The sequence below is a fragment of the Rhinolophus sinicus genome, chromosome 8 (assembly GCF_057876585.1).
Source record: "Rhinolophus sinicus isolate RSI-liver-muscle chromosome 8, RSI-T2T, whole genome shotgun sequence".
Classification (NCBI taxonomy): domain Eukaryota; kingdom Metazoa; phylum Chordata; class Mammalia; order Chiroptera; family Rhinolophidae; genus Rhinolophus; species Rhinolophus sinicus.
This window is the reverse complement of record NC_142508.1, coordinates 40,043,780-40,056,478: the sequence shown is the minus strand read 5'-3', so window position 1 is coordinate 40,056,478 and position 12,699 is coordinate 40,043,780. Positions and strand designations below refer to the sequence as shown.

General features: G+C 50.9%; 1 protein-coding gene across 2 annotated transcripts in view; it reads left to right on the top strand.

The window, feature by feature from the left end:
- Positions 1 to 4,065: 4,065 nt before the first annotated feature.
- The window catches only part of HIF3A (hypoxia inducible factor 3 subunit alpha), a 29,033-nt gene continuing 20,399 nt past the window's right edge, over positions 4,066 to 12,699 (top strand). The window contains exons 1-4 of one of the 2 annotated variants that reach the window (XM_019752606.3): positions 4,066 to 4,154; positions 9,200 to 9,390; positions 10,514 to 10,659; positions 12,339 to 12,423. In XM_019752606.3, the coding sequence (XP_019608165.2) occupies positions 4,129 to 4,154; positions 9,200 to 9,390; positions 10,514 to 10,659; positions 12,339 to 12,423 (448 nt within the window). In that variant the 5' untranslated portion in view covers positions 4,066 to 4,128. Of the gene's footprint in view, positions 4,155 to 8,974; positions 9,391 to 10,513; positions 10,660 to 12,338; positions 12,424 to 12,699 lie in introns of those variants that run through there. The other variant, XM_019752605.3, reaches the window with a different exon arrangement.

Genomic DNA, 12,699 nt, shown 5'->3' with positions numbered 1-12,699 from the left:
AATAATATAATATAATAATATAATATAATATAATATAATATAATATAATATAATATAATATAATATAATATAATACTGGGTCTTACATTAATTTTTGTTCCAAAAGACACATTAGAGTTCATGGTCCAGCTAGGTCTTATTTTCGGGGAAACATGGTAGTAGTTACATCTGGAAGCTTAATCAGATTCAGGTTCAATCATTTTGGTGAAAGTATTTCATTGGTGCTGTGTCCTTTTCTCAGGGGTACATCAAGTTTGGTTGTCTTTTTTGTGTGTATGAAATAACAACAGCATCTTTTCCATTTCATTGGCCAAATGAAGTCACATGACCAAACCTAAGCTCAATGGGCTGGGGAATGTATTTGACTTACTCAGGGGGGCCTCTAAAGTCACATGGACAATTCATGGATGTATGGTTCTATACCACAGAGGGAGGGGAGATCTGGAAACAATTCAACATACCACAGGGGATATTATTTTTTATCAAGTGCGTTTTTCAGAAATGATTCTTTGAGTCACAGAGCGGTTAAGTAACTTGCCCAAGGTCACACACTGGCAAGTGATGAAGCCAAGATTTGAACCCAGGTAGGCTGGCTCCAGAACCTTGGGTCAAAACTGCTACACTACAGGAAAATAATGGAGTTCACCCAATGGGGCTGTCATGATGTTCCAAGAAGAGCAGGAATGCAAAGAGCTTAGTACAGCACTTGGCACAGGCCCCCGTTCCTGCTGCTTAGGACTCTCACTGTTTATTTCCATCACCTGATGCCAGGTTGACCTTGGCTTGAGTTTGGAGGGATTTTCTGCTCCTGGCAGTGTTCCAGGAATGCCAGCTAGCCTTTATAAACCCATATTATGAGGAGTCAGCATCAGGGGAAGGGAGAGTGGAGATAAAATCAGATCACAAGAGGTAGCTATAGAGAGTTTTGGAGCGATTCGCCCTAGCCTTGGGCAAAAGAGAGGGTGAATCATACAGAGGTGAACATCAGCAAGTAAAACATCTGAGCAGATGTATAGGAGACAGTAACCAGAGACAACGAATTATCAGAATTGGGTATAAGCGCAGTTCTGGGTTTTTGTTGCTGAACCTTATTTCCTTGTTGATAAGACAAGCATTTCTTTTCCAGTTATCCCAAGGCTTCAGACTCCATCTCCACAGTGCTGCTCATAGGCAGAGCTCCAAGACACTGTCCTATTAAGAGTATGGTACATATTTCTCCAAAATGGCCACAGTAATATTTCCGGTCTCACATGCTTTTCCTGGGGAAGCTTGCCTCATTCCATCAAGAAATGGAGTCTGTTCCCCACCCTCACCCACCTTGAAGTGGGGCAGGACTTTGTGATTGCCTTTTATGAAAAGAATGAGATGGAAGTGATTCTGCATAATTTCCAAGGCTAGGTCACAAAGGAGACACGGCTTCTGTCTGTATCCTTGTTCCCTCTCCCTGTCCCTTGGGACCCAGCTGCCATGATGTGAGGAAGTCCAAACAGCCACAAAGGACACATGTAGAGTTCCAGCCACAGTCTCCAGGTGAGGTCCCAGCTGACAGGCAGCATCAACTGCCAGGCAGGTAAGTGAGGAAGCTTGGATCATTCCAGCCCACAGCCTTTAAGCTGCTCCAGCTGATGCCAACCGGAATAGAGATGTACTGTCCTCACTGAGCCCTGCCTAGATTGCAGGTTCATGAACAAGATAAATCTTCTCATTGGGGTGGTTTGTTTTGTAAACTAGAGAGGTTTCTGTTCTTCCCCACCTGAGAGAACAAAGGACCTCATTCAAAGCTAACTCAAATGTCACTTCCCTGCTCAGAAGACTCCCATGTACCCATCTCAGAGTGAAGTTTAATGCTAACCCCGATCATAGATGTCTGGTGATTCGTATGTATGTTTTTTGTTGTGGTTTTTTTTTTTTAATTTTTATTGGGGAAGAGTGTGTTTTTCCAGGATCCATCAGCTCCATGCAAGTCATTGTTTTCAATCTAGTTGTAGGGGGCCCAGCTCAGCTCTAAGTCAAGTCGTTGTTTTCAATCTAGTTGTGGAGCGCGCAGTTCACTGGCCCATGTGGGAATCGAACCAGCAACCCTGGTGTTATGAGCACTGCGCTCTAACCAGAGAGCCAATCTGCTGCCCCCATATATATGTTTTAATTCTGTTTGTTGTTCTTTTTAATTCTGTTTTAATGCTTGTTTAAATACCAATTTTCCTTAGGCACTGTAAAGCCTTCAGACTGGCTACCTGCCATGGCTCAAATAGCCCCTGCTTCCCTGAATAGCACACTGCTTCCCCTGCAGCCCTTTCTAATTTGGGCCTTTCATTTTCTCACACTCCACATGCCTCCACACTGAGCCTTGGGAGATATTTTCTATTTATCAAGATTCTTTCGGGTGCAAGCAGCTGAAATCAACTCAAACTACTCTAAGCACAAAGTAAATAAATGAAGCACTATTTAAAAGCAGCAGCAACCAAAAAAACTATAAAGGTTCCAAGAATTAAATTGAATTCCAGGTATGACTAAATCCAGGCACCCAAGTGCTGGTGTCAAGACTGTCCTTCACAAACTTTCATTTCTGCTTTCCTCTGTATTGACTTTCATCTCATAAGGCCTCTCCTTTCTTGGTGGCAGGATGAGACCTATCAACTCTGGCTCACTTCCCACCAGCTTGGCCACTCCCGCAAATATAGAAAACCTCTTTTTTGATATCCCGTTTCCCCAGAAATAAGACCTAGCCAGACAATCAGCTCTAATGCGTCTTTTGGAGAAAAATTAATATAACACCCAGTCTTATTTTACTATAAGACCAGGTCTTATATAATATAATATAAATAATATAATATAGTACCAGGTCTTATATTAATTTTTGCTCCAAAAGACCCATTAGAACTGATTGTCTGGCTAGGTCTTATTTTCGGGGAAGCACGGTAGTTGCAGCCAGTGTCTCAGGGTTGGTTCTCATTGAGCTAGGTTAGGTCACTTGCCTTCCCTGAACCAATCACTGTGCCCAGGAAAACAGAATAAACTGATTGGCTGGGTCTGGAGCCCATGGTCCTGGAGCTGGTGGGAATTATGGCCAGCCCTATACAAATTAAATAGACTGAGAGAGGAGACAAGTGATTCGTTCCCCAGAAGAAAACTGAGTGGGATACTGGGTGGGCAAAACCCACAAACTTATGCTATAGTGTCCTCTTCCCTGCCCAAAGCTGCATCCAAAATATTGGTGGGTTGTGGGTTAGCACCCTCACCACCAAAACACACACACATACCCTGTTCCTTATCTAATTATAATGCTTTCACCACTCCTTGGTGACCTTGTACCACTCCCTCTTTAGGTCACTTGTAGAAAGATACCATTTCTCTGCTCTTTTTAAAAGTGGGTGTGATTGAGTTTTACTTATTTACTTGACATAAACTTAATTATTCAATAGTGAGAACCTGAAAAGGGAATTAGAGAGCAAGGAGGTAGGGCTGGGGCTACAGAGGGTGCCAGACTGGAGGAGTGGGGACTGGAAGGAGGGATGAGGACAAAAGAGAGCTGCTGGGGACTGAGAGGAAGTGGTGGGTACAGTGGGGGAGGGATTGTAAAACTGGGGTGGGGTTGGGAGTTGGGGGTGGCAGGGAGAAGGAGGGGACTCGGTGGGTAAGGAAGAGGAGGTAGAGGAGGCAGAGCTAGGCGACTGGACAGGGTGGGACTGGAGGTCGGAGGGGTCGAACCAGGGGCAGGAAAAGGAGGGGTGAGCCAGAGTAGGGGCTAGAGGGTGCGGGCTCGGGTGTAAAGAACAGAGCTAACTGGGTGGGTCAGAAGAGTATTGGTGTCGGAATGACTCGAGAGAGAGAGAGAGGCTGGGCCAGAAGGCGCGGCCCGAGGTGCCTGCTGGCGACACCGCTGAGAAAGTAGGCGGCAAGAGGCGTGGCTGGGAGGGCGTGCGTGTTCCGCAGTCCTCCTGGCCTTCCAAATCTTCCTCTCTAGTACCGCCTCTTTCTAGGAAGTGACAGGCTGTTCCGCCAATCAGAGTCGAGGGCTGGGCGCATACTAGCCAATAATGAGGCGGGGGAGGAGCTGGGGAGGGGGCTCGTCGAGTAGGGGAGGGGGCTGGGGGCCTGCTAGGGCTCCCGAGCCGCGACGCGCGAGCCATGGCGCTGGGGCTGCAGCGCGCAAGGTACTGGGGTTCGGGGGCAGGAATTATGAGAATTGGGGGGCTCTCAGTCCGGGGACCCCCAGCCGGGTGGGGGATGCGTGGGTGCAAGCCAAGGACTCCCTGGGACGGGCGGTTGGAGGCACGTCCCTGCCGCAACTTCCATCCTAGGGGGTGGAAGGGGTGAGGGGTTTCCCCAAGTCCCCAGCTGCCCCGCCCCTCTAGCCAGGAGCCACTTCAGAGTCGTGATCCCCGATTTCTTGCTGCTCCGAGTTCGCCTCCCTGCCTGGTTGGGGGTGAAACAGGGACCCCAAGGAATTGGGGGTGTTGCGTTTGAGCAGTTCCTGGGCTTCTGGGGAGGCATTCTCCCTCCACATATTGACCCTTCAGGCCTCTGAACCTCCAGAATTGAGGTTGTTCTTTGCCACCAGACCCCTGAAATCTTAAGGGATATGGGATACCCCTAAATTGAGCCTTCCCAGATGTAGGAAATCCCTTGGAATAGGGAGTCAGCTCCTGAGTTCAAGAGAAGAGCGATTCCCTTTCATTAGACTCTCCCTGAAACAGTCTCCCAAACTTGGGTTCCCTAGAAATAGGCAGAGGGAGTCCTCTTTCAGAAGCTACCTGGGGCCTTCTCAGGGGCCTTTTTGCATCCTTTTGAAATATAGGGTCACCCCCTTTAATAAAAGGGAAACAGCCTGACTCACTTACCAAAGTCTAGTGCCTATGTCACTCTTCCACCCCACCCAGTCCCTGTGACCATGAACACAGAGGCTCCCAAGCCTTATTTTGGGGAGACCCCATGGAGGGTGCTATGCTTGATTAGTACAAGCCATGATGGGAGCACCCCAGCTACAGTGCCCAGCTGGGTCATCCTGGGCAGAGGGTGGGTTTCTGTGTTCAGCTCCCAGAAGGTGCAGATCTGCTGGGTGCAGTGAGGAAACTGTACTCTGGGTCCACTGCCAAGGGTACTATCTGGCCATGTTTTCATAGGGACCCCGGAAAATGTCCCAGGCTCCTGGTTTCCCTTGTCCAATCTGAGGCGTCCAGGAAGCCTCACCCCCTTCCCTCCTCCCTGACTTTGCAGGTCTGATTGGATCCGTCACACCCCCATGTTTTTCACTCCCCCCCAAAGCATGCCCCCCCCCCCAATTCTATTCTAGTCTCTGGCTCTGAGCCGGCCAGGGAACTCCATCTCATCCCTTCTGGGCCAGCCCCAGCCCAACCCCTCCCAGCGCCCCCTCCTGGTTGGGTGGGGGCCCTTCTTGGCTGAGCTGGAGTGCTCCCCACTCCCCACCCAAGGCCAGCCCTTTCCTGTGGTGTCATCCTAGCACTGCGCACCACCCACTCATAACTCGCACCCGGATCCCGGCCATGCTCCATCCCCTTCTGCACCCCTAGGATGTCACATGGGCTAAAGGGGGCCTGGGCGATGGTGAGTGGGCCCCCCATACTCCCTCACCCCCTTCCTTTCTTCCAGCTTGGGCTTTCTGCTATCCTACACCAGTCAGGGATGTTCTTAGGACGTTCCTGATGGGCACACTACCCCAGGTGACCCCCAGGTTAGAGGATTCCAGAAGAATGTAGGACTTTTGGTATGGGCACTCCACTGGATTACCATGTCCTTTGGAATGAACGAGTCGGGGAGCAGAGAGACTCCCCCCAACCCCCACTTCCAAATCCCTTCTCAAATCCAAACCCTGCCTCTGGCCTCTCAGGCCACCTTGGGCACTGCCCAGATACTGTATCTAAGCCCCCCCAAAATCTTCTACACTTTTTGCAAGACCCTCAATACCCAGCTGAGTGTCAGAAGAGAGGCCCAGAATACCCCTGAATGTGGGCTAGGGTCTCCCCACTTTCTCTGGGCCTTCGTTCACAGGTAGCCAATTGTTCAGGACAGGGAAGAAGTGGGCTTCTCCCTCTCCTGGTTGGGGGTGCACTAGGCTCCAGTCCCCATTTTCAGGCCTCACCCTGGGGCCTCCAGGCCCTGGCCCCACCCCCTGTTCTCTGCTGGAACACAGAGGAAGGGTGGCAGGGTTCCAGCTGCACGTCCCGAGCTGGGCAGAGTGCCAGGGGGCTGGACCAAGGTTGGGCATGGGGCCAGCTGGGGAGACTGTCCAGCTGGGGAAATCCGGAGGCAGTAGGGCTGGGACAAGGGGAAGGGACTGAGGCCACTGGGCAAAGGAGGGGCAGGATAGGGGCCCCTTGGGTAGGTACATCAGCCAAAGCATGGCATTCAAGAACGTAGGACCCTAAAGTCAGGGTTCAAATCCTAACTCACCCGCTTCCTGCCTGTGTGGCCAGGTGCCAGTGACTGCCTCTCTGAGCCTCGGTTTCATATCCTGGAAAAATAGGGGTCATGCCTCCCCTCCCCCACACCATTTCAAGATGAGCAGTGAGGGAACAAATCTTTGGGCAGGACACCCCACTGGTATGCAATAAACTGTGTTCAAGTCAGACAGAGTTCTGGGCAGAAGTAGAGAGACCTGGTTTTTAACTTGGCGCTGTTGCTAAAAGCTGTGTGGCCTCAGGCAAGTTCTATCACCTCCCTGGGCCTGCTTCCTTGTCAGGAAAATGGGGAAAACACTGGTAGGTACTTGGTCAGACTAACAGACGTCGTGAGCATAGTTGGGCTTTGGTGGAGGGCCTGGGATTAGCAGCGGGGTTCCGGCACACTGTGACGGGGCCACTTTGGCTGCTTCTCAGGGTTGTTGAAAGGATTTAATGGGGTCTGTATCTCCATGAATGTTCCGTACACCAAGGCTATTATTATTACAACTATCACTAGCATTTAGTCTTCTTCCCAAGGTGCTTGTGTAAAAGTCATGTATGTAATTGCATTCTCACCACACCACGGGGTCACCAGCAAAGCCCCCAGTTTCTTCAACGCCCAAGAGGCTCCTAAGCCTTCATCCCTGATGTGGACAAAGGGTAAATAGTAAAAAGGAAAAAAAGAAGAAAAGAAAAATGTAACCTTTATAGAACACTAACCAATTGCCAGGCCCTCTTCTAAGCCCTTGACATATATATTAACTCATTTAATCTTCAAAACAACTCTGTGAGGTTGGTGTTACTATTATGCTCAGATAGGCTGTGCAACTTGTCCAAAGTCACACAGCTAATTAGTAATTGAGTTGAGATTGGAACCCTGAACCAGAAGAACTAGCCCCCACTCTGTTTAATGGGAAAGGCCAGAGACCCAGGCATTTGTGAAGCCAGTGAGAGGCCCACACTTCCTGTCAGAGAACAGGCTAGGAGCTGGAAGGAGGGTCCGCTGCAGCCACCAGCTGGCTCCTTCTATGGAGGGAGAAGTCTGCCACAGAGAAGATTACAGAGCTCAGCTGCCTGGGAGGTGGGGACCGGCCCCACCCCCGTTCCTGTTCTGACTCCCCGTTCCCTCTGCCCGGGCCCCTAGCTCAGAGAGGCCCACCCACCCCCACCTTCTGGGCAGGAAGACAAACAGGGCTGGAACAGAATCAGAACAGGACAGGACGGAATGTCCTCTGGGCAGAGCAGGACTGGAGGCCCCTGCCCCCCCATCAGCCACTAGGGAGGGGATGGGGGTGATGACTGGCTCCCTCCACCCCTCCGCCCAGCCTGCCCCTTTCTGCGCCTCCCAGTTGCACTGAGTTTTTCCCTCTGCAGGCCAGACGGGGCAGTACCCTCCCCTCTCCTCATCGTTCCTGTGGGTGGGGCTGCAGGTCTCCTGCTTGAGAGTTAGGCTGATGCCACTCCCGAAATGGCCTTTGATTTCTAAGAAGGGACAGCCTCCCTTCCAAGAGTCCTGCTTCACTACGACCAGTCACAAGGAAGGAATTAGAAGCATGAAGGCTTTGGAACCTTAATGCCTGAGTTCAAATCCCAGCTTTGCCAGTTTACTGGCTTTGTGATTTCTTGAGCAAAGGACCTCACTTTTTAGAGCCTCAGTTTCCCCTTTGTGAAATGGAGGTTTAAACTGCCTACCTAGAGCTATCCTGGGATTGAATACACATAGGCAGACTACACATAGGCAGACTACTTAGTACAGTGCTTAGCAAATTATAGCTACTTATTTTTAATGGTTTTATCAATATTATAGATGAGATTATGTGTGCTATATGTTATATACTCTATAATTTTTAAAAAACCTACAGAGTTTGGATTCAGACAGATCTGGATCTTGACTTTTAAGAAAATGGAAGAAACAGAGACAAACACTAAAGCCTGGATATAAACCCAGAGCCAAAGAGACAGGGAAAGTTGAAGTGTTCAAACCCTGGCTTCACTTCTTATGGACAAGCACTGCACCTCTCTGTGCCTCGGTTTCCTCATTTGTTCAGTGGGATAATTACCTTCCTTCTAGGGTCATCTAAACTTTAAATGGGTTAATGTAAGTTACATACATGGCACAGGGACTGACACATGTCACAGTAAAAACTGGATAAGTGGCAGATATTTCTGAAAAAATGATAGTCGACTTATAGAATTCAGGCATTTGAAGTAGATTAAAGGGCAGGGGTGAGTGGTTGGTTAGCTGTTGGCTGGACAGAACCCTGGGGTTGGTTTGCTGTGTCACCCTGGTGGGGCCCCTGTTGGTGGGTCTTTGGACTTTGAGATCTGTGCTCCAAGATTCTGAGGACTCAGCTGAGCTGAGAAGGGGGAAGGTCAGGAGAGGGAGCTTGGGGGGGGGGGGCTGTAGGGCAGGGGGCCTGGGAGGCTGCAGGCATCTTCTTCACGCTCCTTCCCTTCCCTGGCTCCGGGCCAGCTCGGCCAGCCCCCTCCCAGCAGGAGGCCTCCCTGTCCCCCAGGCGTCCCAAGCCAGGGAATAAACAGCAGATAAGTCAGGGAGGGCACACAACGGCCCTGCGAGGCACAGCAGGGCAGCATGGGCTGACTCGGGGACAGATAAAACCAGAGGCTAGGAGCGGCTCCAGAGTATAATCCTTCCAGGCCCAGAGTGCTCCGGGAACTCGCCTGGGCCACACAGCGAGCCCAGGCCCCATGTGGCAGCGCCCCACGTGCTTGTCCCGTGCATCTCTACCTCTTTCCCTTCCTGAGGCGCCACCAGTGAATGCTGCCCATGCCCGCAGGTCGAGCACCGAGCTGCGCAAGGAGAAGTCCCGGGATGCGGCCCGCAGTCGGCGCAGCCAAGAGACCGAGGTGCTGTATCAGTTGGCGCACACGCTGCCCTTCGCGCGCGGGGTCAGCGCCCACCTGGACAAAGCCTCCATCATGCGCCTGACCATCAGCTACCTGCGCATGCACCGCCTCTGTGCCGCAGGTGAGTCTTGTGCCCGGGAATTCCCACTTTGGTGAGGGTCCGCCCTCGGAAAGCTACATCCTAGGGAGGCCCCTCCTCTGGGAATCCTGGTCCCGACAAGGCCCCGCCCTCTGAGGTCTTGCCACCCTGGAATCCACTTTCCCGGTGAGGCCCCGCCCCCTCAAGGTCTGGGCTAATCGGAGCCCAATGCCCAAAGAAGTCCCGCCCCGTAGACATCTATCACTAGTGAGGCCCCGCCCCTTGAAATGCCCCCATGGGAAGTTCGCCGCCTTAGAACTCAGTGGAATTGGAGGCCCGCTAACTCCCTAAAGCACGTCAACCGTTAGGATTTGGAGACCTTCTCGGCTACACTTCGTGCCCTTATAATAAATATCCCTGCGAGGCTTCGCTGCCCAATTTTTAATTACTTGAGAGAGTTCCCCTTCTCCTCAAGTCCCTAGTTCTGTTTCTTGTTCCCTTAGTAGCCCTGGCTTTGAATTCCCAGCCAATTAGAATTCCACTCTGAGGAGGCTTTCACACACACACACACACACACACACACACACACACACACACACACCTCCCTACCTTAAAATCCCAGGACCCTGAAAAGATTGTATTATGGGGTAAGTGGAGTCATCCTCCGTCAGGCTCTGTCCATTAAACTTCCCTGCCCCATAGAATTTTACTTCTCTGGGAGGCACTGCCCCCTTAGAATTCTGTCGCCTGGGAATCCCTTTTTCTTTAGAGTTCTGCCCATCTGTCCTGCCCCAAGAATTTGGAACCTCTGCAAGGCTTAGAATTCTGACTCTCTCCCCTTAGAATTCTGACTCTTGCTAATCCTTAGCCCCTTAGAATTCCATGCTCTGAGAATTCCACCTCCTTAGAATTCTGTCCTAATACTTCTAGTCCCTTGAGAGATCCCTACCGCTTTAGAATTCTGTCTCCCTGGGAGGCCCTGCTCCCTGAGAATTCCAATCCTTGGTGGCCCTGCCGTTTCTTGGGCCTCCAAGCCACTGGCTGTGCCCCTCTCACCTGGGGGGTACCTATACGTTCCTCTGAGTGAGGGAAGGCAAAGGGAAGGCTATTTAGGGGGGCCCACAGCTGACCAGAGATGCCCCATCCACCCTGGCCCTGTCACCAGGGGACTGGAGCCAGGTGGGAGCCGGGGGTGAACCACTGGATGCCTGTTACCTGAAGGCCCTGGAGGGCTTTGTCATGGTGCTTACCGCCGAAGGAGATATGGCTTACCTGTCGGAGAATGTCAGCAAACACCTGGGCCTCAGTCAGGTGAGAGGAGCTGCCTGCTTTCTGCCTGGTCCATGCAGGTGACGTTGGGATACAAAGGTGACCATTACCGCCTTAGCCCTGCCTTTACAGGCCTTACAGTACAGAGGGAGGCAGATATGTCACCAGACAGGAAGACTCAGAATGGTCAGGGCTGGGATGGGGCAGCCTAGGGGGCTGTGCAAGCCAGGGGAGGGTGGGTACCTGACCCAGCCTGGGGGCAATGAGGGCTTCCAGGAGGTGAAAAAAATCGAAGCTAAAACAGAAGAATTTAGCTAGTCAAAGAGTATGGGAAATGGATTGGACCAGCAAAGACTAGGAATGTAGATGGCTGAGGGAATAGAATATGCAAAGACCCAGAGGTGAGATAAAACAGAGCATTTGGGGAAAATAAAGACATTTATCCTGGCTAGGTGCAGAGTACAATGGCAGAAGGGGAGACCAAAACAGGCTTGAGAAGCCAACAGGGGCTAGATAATTTAGGGCCAAATTAGAAGGTTTATCTCCAGGGCACTGGGGAGCTATGGAAGGATTTTAAGCAGGGGAGAGATTGTGTTAGAGAAGTAGAATCAGATTTACATTTTACATTTACATGAAAGATCCCTCTCAGTGCTGAGCAGAGATAGAATTGGATGGACTTATACTAGAGGCTGGGAGATGCTCAAGGACCTTGGGTGAGAGCAGAGGAGTAGGAACATGGGCTTGAAGATGGGAAGACAAACAAGAGACACTTAGGAAGTAGAACGAATTTCAGCTAATCCTTACAGCAAGGCCCGTGAGAGTTACCTCCTTTTTCCTAGTTCACATAAATGGGCTCCAAGTTGCCATCTGCTCCTTTTCCCTACCTTGTTACCCCACTCCGGGTACCAGTTTCGACTTCAGCTTGAGCTCTTGGGCTCAGAGAAATGAATGTCCCAAGGTCTCCAAGCTAGGAAGTGGCAGAGCTAGGATTCAAATCCAGCAACAGGAGGTACTGTTAGAGGAAGGAGGGAGCTCTTGCTCTTCCCCGTTTCACCATCACCACTGGACTGTGAGCTATGTGGGTCCCTTTTTATCTATGTCCCCTCCTGCCAGCACCAAACTCATTGCCTGAACTGAAACAAGGCATTGAGTCTTTAGCTTGCCAAACAGGCAGGATTTGAATGGGGTCTCACCTCAGGGCCTTTGCACTTGCTGTTCCCGCTTTCCAGAACTCTACTCCAGAGAACCACAGGACTACCTACCAGTTTTCTCAAAGAAGTTGTTCCTAACTAGTGCCTCTAAAATAGCATCCCATTTCATCAGCTTACCCTGCTTTAGTTTTCTTCATATTACTTATTATATTGTTTTATATATGTGTGTGTGTTGTTTTGTTTTTGTTTGTTTATTGGCTGTCTCCCCCCTCCACTAGCCAGTAAGCTCTGAGAGGCAGGGGTTTTGTTTTTGTGGTCACTGCGGTGTCTGTACCATCTACAAGAAGGCCTAGCAAATAGTATGGTGGAGAAGAGAAGGAGGAAAAGAAGGAAGGAAGGAAGGAAGGAAGGAAGGAAGGAAGGAAGGAAGGAAGGAAGGGAATAATAAGACTGGTGACAGAAACCAGGCTCGCGAATCAGGGCTGTGATTGTGGGGCTGGAAAGGAGATGAGTCAGAGACCCTGGTAAAATGCTTTTCCTCCAAGGCAACCCTGCTTCCCTTCCTCGCAGCTTGAGCTCATTGGACACAGTATCTTTGATTTCATCCATCCCTCTGACCAAGAGGAGCTTCAGGATGCCCTGACCCCCCAGCAGAGTGAGTTCCCTGCAGGCCTCTCCCCACATTACAGAAACTGAGGCTCCACCCTGCCCTCAGTATATCCTTTCTTCCTCTGGAATACTGGATTGAAAAAAAACGGGAACAGCAGGATGTGGCCCTGTCCTGGGAATGTGAGGGGACACGGCCCTGCCCTGAGGGTCTGAGGGGAAAAGGACTCTGCCCTGGGAATCTGAGGGGACACGACCCTACCCTGAGCTTGTCTGAAGAAGCATACCCTACCCCTGGGGACCCTCTCTGGTTCCAGGTCTCAAT